The 18086-nt window shown below is 45.5% G+C and overlaps 1 protein-coding gene across 1 annotated transcript in view; it reads right to left on the reverse strand.

Moving 5' to 3' along the window:
* The window catches only part of LOC119120873 (golgin subfamily B member 1-like), a 95300-nt gene extending 78579 nt beyond the window's left edge, over positions 1-16721 (reverse strand). Inside the window, exons 1-2 of the mRNA XM_037248100.1 lie at positions 16529-16721; positions 10637-10690 (exon numbers count right to left, since the gene is read on the reverse strand). Coding sequence (XP_037103995.1) covers positions 10637-10681 — 45 coding nt within the window. The 5' untranslated portion in view covers positions 10682-10690; positions 16529-16721. The remainder of the gene's footprint in view (positions 1-10636; positions 10691-16528) is intronic.
* Between the last annotated feature and the right edge of the window lie 1365 nt (positions 16722-18086).

Genomic DNA, 18086 nt, shown 5'->3' on the forward strand with positions numbered 1-18086 from the left:
CCGGAAATGCGGACCACACTCTGGCATCGGTGATACAGGGACCGAACCGCCCTTATCAGTTGGCTCGGTACCCCGTACTCCCGAAGCACCCCCCACAGAACCTCCCGAGGGACACGGTCGAACGCCTTCTCCAAGTCCACAAAACACATGTGGACTGGTTGGGCGAACTCCCATGCACCCTCGAGGATCCTGTTGAGGGTGAAGAGCTGGTCCACTGTTCCACGGCCAGGACGAAAGCCACACTGTTCCTCCTGAATCCGAGGTTCGACCTCCCGACGGACCCTCCTCTCCAGCACCCCTGAATAGACCTTACCAGGGAGGCTGAGGAGTGTAATTCCCCTGTAATTGGAACACACCCTCCGGTCCCCCTTCTTAAAGAGGGGAACCACCACCCCAGTCTGCCAATCCAGAGGCACTGTCCCCGATGTCCACGCGATGCTGTAGAGACGTGTCAGCCATGACAGCCCCACAACATCCAGAGCCCTTAAGAAATCCGGGCGGATCTCATCCACCCCCGGGGCCTTGCCACCGAGGAGTTTTTTAACTACCTCAGTGACTTCAACCCCAGAGATTGGAGAGTCCGCCTCAGAGTCCCCAGGCCCTGCTTCCACAATGGAAGGCGTGTCGGTGGAATTGAGGAGGTCTTCGAAGTATTCTCCCCACCGACACACGACGTCCCGAGTCGAGGTCAGCAGCACGCCATCTCCACTGTAAACAGTGTTGACGTTGCACTGCTTCCCCCTCCTGAGACGCCGGATGGTGGACCAGAATTTCCTCGAAGCCGTCCGGAAGTCATTTTCCATGGCCTCGCCGAACTCCTCCCACGCCCGGGTTTTTGCCTCAGCAACCGCCGAAGCCGCGTTCCGCTTGGCCATCCGGTACCTGTCAGCTGCCTCCGGAGTCCCGCAGGCCAAAACGGCCCGATAGGACTCCTTCTTCAGCTTGACGGCATCCCTTACCGCCGGTGTCCACCAGCGGGTTCGGGGATTGCCGCCACGACAGGCACCAATGACCTTACGGCCACAGCTCCGGTCGGCCGCCTCAACAATGGAGGCGCGGAACAAGGTCCACTCGGACTCAATGTCCCCCGCCTCCCCCGGGACGTGGGAAAAGCTCTGCCGGAGGTGGGAGTTGAAGCTCTTCCTGACAGGGGATTCCGCCAGACGTTCCCAGCAGACCCTCACAGAACGTTTGGGTCTGCCAGGTCGGACCGGCATCTTCCCCCACCATCGGAGCCAACCCACCACCAGGTGGTGATCAGTTGACAGCTCCGCCCCTCTCTTCGCCCGAGTGTCCAAAACATGCGGCCGCAAATCCGATGACACGACTACAAAGTCGATCATCGAACTGCGGCCTAGGGTGTCCTGGTGCCAAGTGCACACATGGACACCCTTATGTTTGAACATGGTGTTCATTATTGAAAATCCGTGTCGAGCACAGAAGTCCAACAATAGAACACCGCTCGGGTTCAGATCGGGGGGGCCGTTCCTCCCAATCACGCCCTTCCAGGTCTCACTGTCATTGCCCACGTGAGCATTGAAGTCACCCAGTAGAACGACGGAGTCCCCAGAAGGAGCGCTCTCCAGCACTTCCTCCAGGGACTCCAAGAAGGGTGGGTACTCTGAGCTGCCGTTTGGTGCATAGACACAAACAACAGTCAGGACCCGTCCCCCCACCCGAAGGCGGAGGGAGGCTACCCTCTCGTTCACCGGGGTGAACCCCAATGTGCAGGCGCCCAGCCGGGGGGCAATAAGTATACCCACACCTGCCCGACGCCTCTCACCGTGGGCAACTCCAGAGTGGAAGAGAGTCCAGCCCCTCTCGAGAGGGCTTGTACCGGAACCCAAACTGTGCGTGGAGGCAAGTCCGACTATATCTAGTCGGAACTTTTCTGCCTCGCACACCAGCTCGGGCTCCTTTCCAGCCAGAGAGGTGACATTCCATGTCCCAAGAGCCAGCTTCTGCAGCCGGGGATCAGACCGCCAAGGTCCCTGCCTTTGGCCGCCGCCCAGCTTGCAATGCACCCGACCCCTTTGGCCCCTCCCACAGGTGGTGAGCCCATGGGAAGGGGGACCCACGTTTCCTTTTCGGGCTGAGCCCGGCCGGGCCCCATGGGCGAAGGCCCGGCCACCAGACGCTCGCCTTCGAGCCCCGCCTCCAGGCCTGGCTCCAGAGGGGGGCCCCGGTGACCCGCGTCCGGGCGAGGGAAAACGTGATCCATTCATTTTTATCATCATAAGGGGCTGATGAGCCGTGCTTTGTCTGGCCCCTCACCTAGGACCCGTTTGCCATGGGTGACCCTACCAGGGGCATGAAGCCCCAGACAACATGGCTCCTAGGATCATAGGGGCACGCAAACCCCTCCACCACGATAAGGTGACGACTCACGGAGGGGCAGGTGCCAGATCATGCTGGAAAATGAAATCATCATCTCCATCGAGCTTTTCAGCAGACGCAAGCATGTAGTGCTCTAAAATCTTTTGGTACATAGCTGCGTTTACTCTGGACATAATGAAACACAGTGGACCAACACCAGCAGCTGACATGGCTCCCCAAACCATCGCTGACTGTGGGAACTTCACACTGGATTTCAAGCAACTTGGATTTTGCTCCTCTCCAGCCTTTCTCCAGACTCTGGCGCCTTGATTTAGATTAGATGCAGGGGGGGGGGTTGGTGGGTTCGGTGGAGTTGAGAGTGGGCTGGGGGGTTTTGGAGGGGGAGTAGCAGGGGGTGGGGTTGAGGTGAGAGTCCTCGGAGCAGAAGAGGCTCCAGTCGGGGGAAGGAATGGATGGTTGTTCAAACCGGTTGAAGAACCGGTTCAGGTCATTCACCCACTCCTGATCCCTGTCCAGCGCAGGTCTGGAGTTGCTACGTCCTGAGATGGTGTTCAGGCTCCTCAAGACCCCGCTGACGTCGTCCCGCTGCAGTTGGTCTTCCATCCTCCTCCTGTAGTTGCTCTTCCCCTCCCTGATCCTCTTCTTCAGGTCCCTCTACACCGTCTTCAGCAGGTCCCTGTCTCCTGATTTAAAGACCCTCCTTTTGTCCCTGAGCAGGTCTTTAATCTCAGGGGTGATCCAAGGTTTGCTGTTTGCAAAAACTCTGACTGTTTTGGTGGGTATGGTGGAGTATGGTGAGACTGTCGATGTCGTCCCCGTAGTCCTCACAGAACACGTCCCACACCGTGGTCTCAAAACAGTCCTGAAGTCCTGAGTCTCCAGAGACTCTTCAGACCAGATCTGTCTGGTGTGGGTGACTGCTGGTTGCCTGTGCACCAGAGGCTGATACAGGGGGAGAAGGTGGATCAGATCGTGATCAGATCTTCCAAGGGGGGGGGAGGGGGGATGATGTATATGCCTCCTTAAGGTTGGCATAAAAAAGGTCCAGTGTTTTATTTCCTCTGGTGCTGCAGGTGACATATTGGCTGAAAGTTGGAAGTGTGGATGAAGGAGAGGCATGATTGAAGTCCCCGGTAATAAGGAGGAGGGCATGTGGATGCTGTGTTTGCAGCCTGCTTACACAGCTGTGCAGGACATTGCGAGCTGCGTCGGCATTAGCATTAGGGGGAACGTACGCAGTTATCGCGATAACGTGCGAGAGTTCCCGCGGCAGGTCGTGTGGCCTCATGCTAACGGCTAGCAGCTCAATGTCCGCGCTGCAGAGTTACTCTTTGATAGTGATGTGCCCAGGGTTACACAATCTATCGTTCACAAACACAGCAAGCCCCCCTCCTTTCCTCTTACCACTCGCTCGTGTCCTGTCTGCCCTTATCAGGTTAAATCCGTCCAGAGCGACGGCAGAGTCCGGTGTTTGCTCCATTAGCCAGGTCTCCGTGAACAGCAGCATGCTGCATTCCCGGTATTCCCGTTGGTGCCGTGCCAGCGCCGTTAGCTCATCCATCTTATTACAGATGGATCTCACATTCCCGGTGATGATGGTGGGGAGTGTGGGCTTGAAGCGGCGTTTCTTTTTCCGGCACATAACACCCGAGCGTTGTCCTCTTTTCCTCCTCTTCAGCTCTGGGGGAACATCGGGCTTGTAGCCGGTTAGCTTCCCTTGGCTACAGAGGGCTAACAGCTGATCACGGGTGTAAACAATGGAGCGTTTACTTCCTGTTTCGGTGATTGCTGGGGTGATGAACCAGGTGAAAAATAGGAAAAATAAAAGGGCCAGCCTCACTGTTTTTGCAAACATGTTTCTGCCCGGTAGAAAAAGAAAGCACACGTTTTCACAGAAAACACAGGACTGAGAAAAAAGAAAATACCGTAATTTTCGGACTATAAGTCGCGTTTTTTTTCATAGTTTGGGTCGGGGGGCGACTTATAATAAGGAGCGACTTATGTGTTTTTTTTCAAAAAGGTTCAAAAAAAAAAAAGAAAAAAGTGAAACCGCGATAAACGAACCGCAATGTAGCAAGGGATTACTGTAATTTGAATTTCAAGTGACGTCAGCAGCGCGACGTTGCGATCAGCAGCGCGACGTCGCGGTCAGCAGCGCGACGCGACGTCAGCAGCGCGACGCGACGTCAGCAGCGCGACGCGACGTCAGCAGCGCGACGCGACGTCAGCAGCGCGACGCGACGTCAGCAGCGCGACGCGGCGTGGCGCGGCGGTTGTTTACATAAAGGACAAAGATTGACTCGACGGAGCTCTCTTTCACTTCCGTGGATTGAAGTCGGGGACCGGCGCTCGGCCGGGTGGCTGTCCAGGGACGGTGGATGGGGCTCGGACAATGCTTTTACGCACGCACGGTCCTACTCTACCGAGCTGTCTTTCACCTCCGTGGATGGAAGTCGAGGGCCGGCGCTCGGCCGGGTGGCTGTCCGGGGACGGTGGATGGGGCTCGGTCATGGCTTTTATGCACGCCCGGTCCTATTCTATGGAGCTCTCTCCCCACTTCCGTGGCTGGAAGTCCACGCCGCCACACGCCTGGAAGTTTGTTTTGTTAAATAAAGAGCCGTTTACCAAACCCATGTCTTTCCTTGAACTTTGTTAACGCTACAATATAGTTATATAGTAGATCTGTGGAATAACGACGAGGCTGACGTCAGGGCGCACGCGCGGCGTTGTTGACAAAGGACGAGGAATTTGATCGATGGATTTAATGATTTAGAGTGCACAGATGGTTTGATAACATTATTGCTTATATAATAGTTATTTGATATATAATTTATATATCGTTATATGGGCCTGTGGAATATTTTGAAGTGCAAGAGCCGTCAGCGGCGCGCACGCATTGTTGACAAAGGACGATTGATGGATTTAATGAATTGGAGTGACACAGATGGTTTTATTAACGTGTTATTTATGTACCGTATTTTCCGGACTATAAGGCGCACCTAAAAACCTAAAATTTTCTCAAAAGCCGACAGTGCGCCTTATAGTCCAGTGTGCCTTATATATGGATCAATTGATGAATTTGTTGATCCATACTGGTTGTACACAGTGCTCTGCCAAAATGTTTCAGTACGTTTTAGTACGACTAGTAAATTACAAGGTCGCATCGCTTCCCAACATTACGGCAACTGTAGTCAGGGGGCGTCACCGAATAGCTGTTGTACCCGCGAGGCTATTTCATTTCAAAATAGGCTGCTCCGTTAATGTTTCGAGTAAATCTACGGATCGATATGGAAGGGTAACATAGGTAAGTAGTGAGCTGAGGCTCATGGGACTTTGCGGATGGCTAATGCTATAACGATAGCTGCTATACGTACAAGGCTATTTCATGTCAAAATAGGCTGCTCTGTTAATGTTTCGAGTAAATCTACGGATCGATATGGAAGGGAAACATAGGTAAGTAGTACCAATGCGTTAGATCGAACTTTAATCAGTTCCGATCATTTTATAGGAGATCGTTTGAGAAACGCGATTGTTTACACTTTGCTGAGACTCATGGGAGATTGCGAGCTGAGGCTCATGGGACTTTGCGGATGGCTAATGCTATAACGATAGCTGCTATACGTACCAGGCTATTTCATGTCAAAATAGGCTGCTCTGTTAATGTTTCGAGTAAATCTACGGATCGATATGGAAGGGAAACATAGGTAAGTAGTACCAATGCGTTAGATCGAACTTTAGTCAGTTCCGATCATTTTATAGGAGATCGTTTGAGAAACGCCATTGTTTACACTTTGCTGAGGCTCATGGGAGATTGCGAGCTGAGGCTCGTGGGACTTTGCGGATGGCTAATGCTATAACGATAGCTGCTATACGTACAAGGCTATTTCATGTCAAAATAGGCTGCTCTGTTAATGTTTCGAGTAAATCTACGGATCGATATGGAAGGGAAACATAGGTAAGTAGTACCAATGCGTTAGATCGAACTTTAATCAGTTCCGATCATTTTATAGGAGATCGTTTGAGAAACGCGATTGTTTATACTTTGCTGAGACTCATGGGAGATTGCGAGCTGAGGCTCATGGGACTTTGCGGATGGCTAATGCTATAACGATAGCTGCTATACGTACCAGGCTATTTCATGTCAAAATAGGCTGCTCTGTTAATGTTTCGAGTAAATCTACGGATCGATATGGAAGGGAAACATAGGTAAGTAGTACCAATGCGTTAGATCGAACTTTAGTCAGTTCCGATCATTTTATAGGAGATCGTTTGAGAAACGCGATTGTTTACACTTTGCTGAGGCTCATGGGAGATTGCGAGCTGAGGCTCATGGGACTTTGCGGATGGCTAATGCTATAACGATAGCTGCTATACGTACCAGGCTATTTCATGTCAAAATAGGCTGCTCTGTTAATGTTTCGAGTAAATCTACGGATCGATATGGAAGGGAAACATAGGTAAGTAGTACCAATGCGTTAGATCGAACTTTAGTCAGTTCCGATCATTTTATAGGAGATCGTTTGAGAAACGCGATTGTTTACACTTTGCTGAGGCTCATGGGAGATTGCGAGCTGAGGCTCGTGGGACTTTGCGGATGGCTAATGCTATAACGATAGCTGCTATACGTACCAGGCTATTTCATGTGAAAATAGGCTGCTCTGTTAATGTTTCGAGTAAATCTACGGATCGATATGGAAGGGAAACATAGGTAAGTAGTACCAATGCGTTAGATCGAACTTTAGTCAGTTCCGATCATTTTATAGGAGATCGTTTGAGAAACGCGATTGTTTACAGAGGGCTCGTTGGTTATTGGCTAGTGGATGCATACCGCAACCCTAGTCAACCTCAGTTTGTTGCAGTATAGCTTCTATTTTATGCGCCTTATAATCCGGTGCGCCTTATATATGGACACAGTTTTAAAATGGGCCGTTCATTGAAGGTGCGCCTTATAATCCGGTGCGCCTTTTAGTGCGGAAAATACGGTAATAGTTTTTTGAATAACTCTGAATTTTACGCCAGGGCCGTTCTCAGCTCTTAGTTTATGTTTATGTCACGTTAGCATACCTATCGTTTAGCCTGTTGTTGCTCGTTCATGACTGTTCTTGGTGTTGGATTTTGTCGAATAAATTGCCCCCCAAAATGCGACTTATACTCCGGAGCGACTTATATATGTTTTTTTTCACTTTTTTGGGCATTTTATGGCTGATGCGACTTATACTCCGGAACGACATATAGTCCGAAAATTACGGTAGTCCAAAAAAACGTATAAAACGAGACAATATACAGACGAGTCGACGGAGCTGCTGCAAACGTGTCGCCACATTTCCAAATGAAATACAAAACTTGCTTTCGTCTGAAAAGAGGACTTTGGACCACTCTGCAACTGTCTGGTGCTTCTTTTCCATATCCCAAGTCAGACACTTCGGAAGTGGGTTGACCATGGGAATACGGTTATTGTAGCCCATTGCCCAGACACGTCTGTGAACAGTGGCTTTTGGTACTTGGACTCCAGCTTCGGTCCACTGTGTTTGAAGCTCCCCCAAATTCTGGAAGCGACTCTTCTTCACAATGCTGTTAAGACTGCGTTCATCTCTCTTGGTTGTGCAGCGTTTCCTGCCACATTTCCCCCTTCCAACAGACGTTTTGTGGATGTGCTTTGAAACTGCACTCTGTGAACAGCTTGCTCTTTGAGAAATTTATTTTTGTGTTTCATCCTCCTGATGGAGGGTGTCAATGTCGGTCTTCTGGACAGGAGTCAGATCAGCAGTCTTCCCCATACTTGTGATTTAGTTTACTGAACCAAGCTGAGTGTTTTTCAAGGCTCAGGAAACCCTTGCAGGTGTTTCGAGTTAATTAGACGATTCAAGTGATTAGTTGAATACCCTACTAGTATACTTTTTCATGATATTCTAATATTTTGAGATAGGATATTTGAGTTTTTTTAAGCTGTATGCCATAATCAGCAATATTAAAATAATAAAAGGCTTGCAATATTTCAGTTGATTTGTAATGAATCTAGAATGTATGACATTTTTGTTTTTTTAATTGTATTACAGAAAATAAAGAACTTTATCACAATATTCTAATTTCCTGAGACAGTCCTGTCGAGTATTCCTCGTCAGGCTAATGTAATTAGGAAAAGCTTGTCGCTTCTCGGGACGTACAAGTTCAGCCGCCTTCATCATGCATCGTTTAACAAAGTCACCATCGGAATACGGCTTTGATGCTAATGCTACTATTTCGCTTGCAATCAGGTAGCTGGCTTTTACTGCTGCTTCACTGACTTGTCGGCTCTGGTTGAAAGTTGACTGCCGTTTCCTCAGACCCGCCTGCAATTCGTTGATCTTATCTCTTCTCAGTTGTCCTTGCAAGCCGTCATATTTTTCACTGTGAAGAGTCTCGTAGTGGCGTCGAATGTTACCGTAATTTTCGGACCATAAGTCGCGTTTTTTTTTATAGTTTGGGTGGGGAGGCGACTTATAATGAGGAGCGACTTATATGTGAATTTCTTCGAAAATTTTCAACAAAAAAAAAACAAAAAAAATTGGAACCGCGATGTAGCAAGGGATTACTGTAATTTGAATTTCAAGTGACGTCAGCAGCGCAGCGCAACGCGGCGCAACGTGGCGCAGCGCGGCGGTTGTTTACAAAAAGGACAAAGATTGATCACGGGATGACGAAGATGATGAAGGGCACCACGTACTACCGGCATCATTAGCGGCTTTGTTTCTAAGTGACACGGAGGACGAAGAGTTTGAAGGATTTAAGGATTTGGAGGGACACAGAAGGTTTGAAAAACTATTATGGCTTTTACGCACGCCCGGTCCTACTCTACGGAGCTCTCTTTCACCTCCGTGGATAGAAGTCGGGGGCCGGCGCTCGGCCGGGTGGCTGTCCGGGGACGGTGGATGGGGGTTGGTCATGGCTTTTACGCACGCCCGGTCCTATTCTATGGATCTCTCTTCCACCTCCGTGGCTGGAAGTCCACGCCGCCACACGCCTGGAAGTTAGTTTTGTTAAATAAAGAGCCGTTTACCAAACCCACGTCTTTCCTTGTACTTTGTTAACGCTACAATATAGTTATGTACTAGATCTAACGACGAGGCTGACGTCAGGGTGCACGCGCGGCGTTGTTGACGAAGGACGAAGAATTTGATCGATGGATTTAATGATTTAGAGTGCACAGATGCTTTGATAATATTATTGCTTATATACCGTTTTTTCCATGTATAATGCGCAAAATTTAACTAATTTATTGTCCTAAAATCTGGGGTGCGCATACATGGGTACAATTTTTTATTTTATTTATTTATTTATTTTTTTGTGAAGAAAATCATGGTACAACAATTTTTGAAGAAAATCTTGTCACGGATGGAGTGTGGAAAGGAGCGGGGCGACCAAGTGCAGCTTGGACCAGGGTTTATTGGAGGAACTCAAAACACAGACTTGGTAAACTAATTGTGATAAATAACTGGAACATCACTCAAATATTGGTGATCCCGTTGAGAGTCTCACATATTTCTTCGCTATCGAATTTGCTACTGCATGCGCAGTGATACTGACCGGCAGAATAACATCCGGTTGTTCCCAAAGATGATCTTTTTTCTGAAATAATTTTATGTTTACGGACTTAAGTAACCCGGCCGGGTCATACCAAAGACTATAAAAATGGGACCCATTGCCTCCCTGCTTGGCACTCAGCATTAAGGGTTGGAATTGGGAGGTTAGATCACCAAATGATTCCCGAGCGCGGCGCCGCTGCTGCTCACTGCTCCCCTCTCAAAATCACACAGGGATGGGTCAAATGCAGAGGACAAATTTCACCACACCCAGACGCGTGTGTGACGATCATTGGGACTTTAAAAAAAATAAAATAATTTTTTTTTAAAAAAAAGTCAAAATTTGGGTGCGTATTATACATGGGTACAGGCTTTTTTCCAGCATCGACATGCCATTTTTAGGGTGCGTATTATACATGGGGGCGCATTATACATGGAAAAAAATTGTATATAATTGTTGATGTTGAGAAATGATCCCCAGAAGCATTTATGATAAACAGTGTATTTTCAAAATGAGTCAATATTCAAGAAAACCTTCAAACTGGGTGTGTTATCAAATTCGACAAATTCAACCAACTGCAAGTAAACATGTTAGAATGAAGCTGTGTGTGACTCACACATACCTAATAATGAGTTTTAAATGTTGCTGAGTTTCTCACTGGGCACTAATGCCAGTCATCTGATGCAAAAAGGTGACCAGTGAGCACTCACGTCATTAAAGGTCAAACACAGATACTTACTCCTGAGCCAGACTCTGCCTCGTCATTGGAAAACCACTTCAGCATGGTTCAGACCTTAAAACACAGCAAACACAAACTTTAAACATTGAAAATCCGTAAGCAGTCATTCATCAAGGCTTTAGTAGACTGAGGTTTATTATCATGTGGAACATGCTATTAAAACAAACGAGTCAAAGAAAAGAAAACACAAAGGTCACTGACATAAGCTAAAACTGACTGCATTAATAAGTTTAAAAACAAAACCACTGAAAATTAACCAGCAAAATTCAGGCATTGTTTTATTTTTGTGTTGCAACAGAATTACTCTAAAATAAAAATGGCCTGGACGGATACAATGTGGTACCCATAATTTGTTCTTGCGCAATCTTTTGATTGATTCATTCATTGCAAACAATTTCTGTAACTCTCATTCAGCATGTCTCAACAGTTAGTTTGGCCCAGTACTGATGAGGGAAATTGCTCCATACAAACTCCTCAAATTTTAGGGGTGCCTTCTTGAGGATGTTGGATTGTTTTTTTCCAGAGATGTCCAATCATGTTTACATCACTTGTCAACATTAAATTCAGAAAATTGCAGTTTGATCAAATTGAACTTAAATTGATAGAGTACCGTATTTTCCGCCCTAAAAGGCGCACCTAAAAACCTAAAATTTTCTCAAAAGCCGACAGTGCGCCTTATAGGCCAGTGCGCCTTATATATGGATCAACTGATGAATTTGTTGATCCATACTGGTTGTACACAGTGCTCTGCCAAAATGTTTCAGTACGTTTTAGTACGACTAATAAATTACAAGGTCGCATCGCTTCCCAGCATTACGGCAACTGTAGTCAGGGGGCGTCACCGAATAGCTGTTGTACCCGCGAGGCTATTTCCTGTCAAAATAGGCTGCTCTGTTAATGTTTCGAGTAAATCTACGGATCGATATGGAAGGGAAACATAGGTAAGTAGTACCAATGCGTTAGATCGAACTTTAGTCAGTTCCGATCATTTTATAGGAGATCGTTTGAGAAACGCGATTGTTTACACTTTGCTGAGGCTCATGGGAGATTGCGAGGTGAGGCTCGTGAGACTTTGCGGATGGCTAATGCTATTGCGATAGCTGCTATACGTACCAGGCTATTTCATGTCAAAATAGGCTGCTCTGTTAATGTTTCGAGTAAATCTACGGATCGATATGGAAGGGAAACATAGGTAAGTAGTACCAATGCGTTGGATCGAACTTTAGTCAGTTCCGATCATTTTATAGGAGATCGTTTGAGAAACGCGATTGTTTACACTTTGCTGAGGCTCATGGGAGATTGCGAGGTGAGGCTCGTGAGACTTTGCGGATGGCTAATGCTATTGCGATAGCTGCTATACGTACCAGGCTATTTCATGTCAAAATAGGCTGCTCTGTTAATGTTTCGAGTAAATCTACGGATCGATATGGAAGGGAAACATAGGTAAGTAGTACCAATGCGTTAGATCGAACTTTAGTCAGTTCCGATCATTTTATAGGAGATCGTTTGAGAAACGCGATTGTTTACACTTTGCTGAGGCTCATGGGAGATTGCGAGGTGAGGCTCGTGAGACTTTGCGGATGGCTAATGCTATTGCGATAGCTGCTATACGTACCAGGCTATTTCATGCCAAAATAGGCTGCTCTGTTAATGTTTCGAGTAAATCTACGGATCGATATGGAAGGGAAACATAGGTAAGTAGTACCAATGCGTTGGATCGAACTTTAGTCAGTTCCGATCATTTTATAGGAGATCGTTTGAGAAACGCGATTGTTTACACTTTGCTGAGGCTCATGGGAGATTGCGAGGTGAGGCTCGTGAGACTTTGCGGATGGCTAATGCTATTGCGATAGCTGCTATACGTACCAGGCTATTTCATGTCAAAATAGGCTGCTCTGTTAATGTTTCGAGTAAATCTACGGATCGATATGGAAGGGAAACATAGGTAAGTAGTACCAATGCGTTAGATCGAACTTTAGTCAGTTCCGATCATTTTATAGGAGATCGTTTGAGAAACGCGATTGTTTACACTTCGCTGAGGCTCGTGAGACTTTGCGGATGGCTAATGCTATTGCGATAGCTGCTATACGTACCAGGCTATTTCATGTCAAAATAGGCTGCTCTGTTAATGTTTCGAGTAAATCTACGGATCGATATGGAAGGGAAACATAGGTAAGTAGTACCAATGCGTTAGATCGAACTTTAGTCAGTTCTGATCATTTTATAGGAGATCGTTTGAGAAACGCGATTGTTTACAGAGGGCTCGTTGGTTATTGGCTAGTGGATGCATACCGTAACCCTAGTCAACCTCAGTTTGATGCAGTATAGCTTCTATTTTATGCGCCTTATAAGCCGGTGCGCCTTATATATGGACAAAGTTTTAAAATGGGCCGTTCATTGAAGGTGCGCCTTATAACCCGGTGCGCCTTTTAGGGCGGAAAATACGGTAATTGCAGAGATGTGCATTTATTTTGTCTGTCCTCAGTCCTTGACCTGGCCACCCTTCCATCATCATCCCTTTATGCATATTAATAAAATAATCACACCCCATCCCCGTCCATCCTCATCATTGAAAAGGGCTTCTGTTACCGCTCCATACGGTCGTACATAGTCAGTGTGGGAAAAGTCATAGTCCAACACCCAATTTGATTAAAATGGTGGAGTGCATATACCTACACTATAAAGTGGCTGCCAAATAGCTTTACAAAGCCTCACATTCGCTTATTTATACTTACAACCTTAAAGCGGCAAAAAGTTTTACGTTTAAAATGGCTTACTTTGACCAGGATCCCACTCTGCATTGTAGCCAAGTGTAGAATCAAATCCGAGGTTTCATAATACACAATAATAAACATTTAAACCTCAGCATTAGGCTAATTTACAATTCAAATCCATTTAATTTAGGGAACCTATTTTCAGGTTACCATTTACATGATGATGACGTTATAAAATGTTGTAAGACGTTGTACGACACGGCAGAAAAACAAAAAGTAGGGATTAATGTGTTATTAATATTTGGTTGGAGTCAATTTTATTTCAGTCATTGTTAATCTCTCATAAATAGGATTTTAGAAAAATCATTTTACTTCACTTAAGTCTCCATTTTCCATCGCCTGTATGAAGAAACAAACTAATTTACCGGTGGTTGCATCAAAGGGAATGTGACGTCCACAGTGTTTCTGGTTACTGTATTTGCCACACAAATGACAGAGCATTTATGGAGATAGAATTTAGCTAGAATGAGGAGCAAATTTATAACGATGAATACATCTAAGGTGGCACAGTGCCACACGTGAGCAAGTCCGCCACACAGTTCAGAGGTTTAGTTTGTGTTTTAATTTAATTCAATTTGCTTTGTTACTTACTTTGTTTGTTCATAAAAAGTTGAAGTAATTTCTAGTTTCTTCAGTTTTCAGTGCAGACACTTTAAAAAAAGACAATTTGGAAACAATTGAAAAAATAAATGCTGATAATAATTTAGATACCGTAATTTTCGGACTATAAGTCGCGGTTTTTTTCATAGTTTGGGTGGGGGGGCGACTTATACTCAGGAGCGACTTATATGTGTTTTTTTTTTTCAAAAAATTTCAAAAAAAAATTTCAAAAAAAAAAAAAATGAAACCGCGATAAACGAACCGCAATGTAGCAAGGGATTACTGTAATTTGAATTTCAAGTGACGACAGCAGCGCGAAACCATCTGCGTCACTCCAATTCATTAAATCCATCAATCGTCCTTTGTCAACAATGCGTGCGCGCCGCTGACGGCTTTTGCACTTAAAAATATTCCACAGGCCCATATAACGATATATAAATTATATATCAAATAACTATTATATAAGCAATAATGTTATCAAACCATCTGTGCACTCTAAATCATTAAATCCATCGATCCGCTGGACGAGTCGATCTTTGTCCTTTATGTAAACAACCGTCGCGCTGCTGACGCGCGACGGCGACGTCGCGTCGCGCTGCTGTCGCGCTCGCTGCTGTCGCGCGTCACTCGTCCAGCTTACTTTCACTTTCGTGGATTGAAGTCGGGCGCCGGCGCTCGGCCGGGTGGCTGTCCAGGGACGGTGGATGGTGCTCGGACAATGCTTTTACGCACGCCCGGTCCTACTCTACCGAGCTGCCTTTCAGCTCCGTGGATGGAAGTCGAGGCCCGGCACTCAGCCGGGTGGCTGTCCGAGGACGGTGCATGGGGCTCGGTCATGGCTTCTACGCACGCCCGGTCCTATCGTATGGAGCTCTCGTCCACTTCCGTGGCTGGACGTCCACGCCGCCACACGCCTGTAAGTTTGTTTTGTTAAATAAAGAGCCGTTTACCAAACCCACGTCTTTCCTTGAACTTTGTTAACGCTACAATATAGTTATATAGTAGATCTGTGGAATAACGACGAGGCTGACGTCAGGGCGCACGCGCGGCGATGTTGACAAAGGACGAGGAATTTGATCGATGGATTTAATGATTTAGAGTGCACAGATGGTTTGATAACATTATTGCTTATATAATAGTTATTTGATATATAATTTATATATCGTTATATGGGCCTGTGGAATATTTTTAAGTGCAAGAGCCGTCAGCGGCGCGCACGCATTGTTGACAAAGGACGATTGATGGATTTAATGAATTGGAGTGACGCAGATGGTTTTATTAACGTGTTATTTATGTAATAGTTTTTTGAATAACTCTGAATTTTACGTCAGGGCCGTTCTCAGCTCTTAGTTTGTGTTTATGTCACGTTAGCATAGCTATCGTTTAGCCTGTTGTTGCTCGTTCATGACTGTTCTTGGTGTTGGATTTTGTCGAATAAATTGCCCCCCAAAATGCGACGTATACTCCGGAGCGACTTATATATGTTTTTTTTCACTTTTTTGGGCATTTTATGGCTGGTGCGACTTATACTCCGGTGCGACTTATAGTCCGAAAATTACGGTAATTTGTCGATTGGAGAAACATGTGAAAACCAAGATTGAATTTAGGGATTGATAAAAACAAAACAAAAAAAAAAACATGTAAAATCACAAATACATTAGCGGATCCAAAAAACTCGACAATAATGGATGTATTTGTGGATCTGAAAAACAAATTAGGGAAATCGCGTATAATTGTTGGATAAAAAAAAAAAAAAAAGAGGCAAAAATCAATGAATAGTTTTGACACAAATCTTGCCCCATAGTAGCGTAAACTCATCTAACTGACAAGCGTACGCGTTCACAAGGAAAAGACGGAGTTGACGTCCAGCATGGTCCACCGCATGGGACTGTGGGAGTTTTACCGAACATCGAAACCTTGCATACGAGACCAAGAGTCGGTAGTGATCTGGCTGTCCAAATCGGAACAGAATGAGGGAACCACTTTTAATGATAAATATAGTGCGGGACTAAAGTGATTGAGGGACAATGGTGAACATTCGGACACAGCCAATAAATTGACATTGAGCTCGTTAACTTACTAAACAGACCTGGCTGATACAGGAACAATCAGGTCTGACCGGTTTCTCTTCACATACCAGAGAAAACTGCGTGTATTAGTAACTTGGAAAAAGACGCAAGAACTGAACTATTGCATTGGCATTAGCAAGTGCCCTTTGTTAAAGCACACGATAGAAGTAGTTTATCGTCAAGCCACTTAAATCCCAAATTAATACCTGCTCCTCCGAGCTTGCTACTTGCTAACTTGCGCCATAATATAGCTGGCCTTTACAATAACTTCGATTTGATATGGGCCTTTGTCCACATACAGACCACCAGCTCAAGGCATACAAGTTAATAAAAACTACGGGCTTGACAACTTATCGCGCTAGCACAAAGCTAATACAACTAGCGTCGTACTCGAATGAGCAAATGCGCTCTTACAAGCTACCCACAATCGATCATGAAAATTTACTTACCGGCCGGGCACATACGTTTATGACGATTTCATGGAGAGTTTCCCCATTTGAGCATATCGCCAGGAATGCATGACCATTTTATTCCAGCAACGACAACATTGCACCTAGAATATCAAAATGAATCGAGCAAAATTGTCAACAAGACACTAGCAGCTGTGGAATTGGCGCATGCGCAAATCCTTCCGCTATGCTGCCAGCCTGCACACTGGCATACCACTCAGCATTTCAAGTATGAAAATAAGAGGGGAAAAAACACCGAAACTATTTGTCAGTCCTCGCGTGGATATGTTATTTTAAAACATTTCTTACCAGATTGAAAGTTGAAAATGCGTTGCTCTCTTTGACGATGCTATATTAATGCGTTATTGTTGTTTTTATAAGTGACCGATAGTCAGTCTCATCTCTGTGGGAAATATTTTTGCCGAGATATTTTATGCTTACAAAAATAGTCGAATTGGTAACTTTATCTTTAATGCATAAAACAACGTCACGCAATTTTAATGCTAGAATATAACAAATAATTTGAAAAAATCTTAACAAAATAACAGTCATGAGACTGTTTCGCTATTGTTTAACAAATCATGTGAGTGACTTGCTTTTGCAACATCTAACTTTATTGGACAAACAGAAATAATTTAAAAGTGTATATATATTATATATATATACAGTGCCTTGCGAAAGTATTCGGCCCCCTTGAACCTTTCAACATTTCGCCACATTTCAGGCTTCAAACATAAAGATATAAAAGTTTAATTTTTTTGTCAAGAATCAACAACAAGTGGGACACAATCGTGAAGTGGAACGAAATTTATTGGATAATTTAAAAATTTTTAACAAATAAAAAACTGAAAAGTGGGGCGTGCAATATTATTCGGCCCCCTTGCGCTAATACTTTGTAGCGCCACCTTTTGCTGCAATTACAGCTGCAAGTCGCTTGGGGTATGTCTCTATCAGTTTTGCACATCGAGAGACTGGAATTCTTGCCCATTCTTCCTTGCAAAACAGCTCGAGCTCAGTGAGGTTGGATGGAGAGCGTTTGTGAACAGCAGTCTTCAGCTCTTTCCACAGATTCTCGATTGGATTCAGGTCTGGACTTTGACTTGGCCATTCTAACACCTGGATACGTCTATTTGTGAACCATTCCATTGTAGATTTGGCTTTATGTTTTGGATCATTGTCCTGTTGGAAGATAAATCTCCGTCCCAGTCTCAGGTCTTTTGCAGACTCCAACAGGTTTTCTTCCAGAATGGTCCTGTATTTGGCTCCATCCATCTTCCCATCAATTTTAGCCATCTTCCCTGTCCCTGCTGAAGAAAAGCAGGCCCAAACCATGATGCTGCCACCACCATGTTTGACAGTGGGGATGGTGTGTTCAGGGTGATGAGCTGTGTTGCTTTTACGCCAAACATATCGTTTTGCATTGTGGCCAAAAAGTTCGATTTTGGTTTCATCTGACCAGAGCACCTTCTTCCACATGTTTGGTGTGTCTCCCAGGTGGCTTGTGGCAAACTTTAAACGAGACTTTTTATGGATATCTTTGAGAAATGGCTTTCTTCTT

This window comes from Syngnathus acus, chromosome 3 (genome assembly GCF_901709675.1).
Source record: "Syngnathus acus chromosome 3, fSynAcu1.2, whole genome shotgun sequence".
Taxonomy (NCBI): Eukaryota; Metazoa; Chordata; class Actinopteri; order Syngnathiformes; family Syngnathidae; genus Syngnathus; species Syngnathus acus.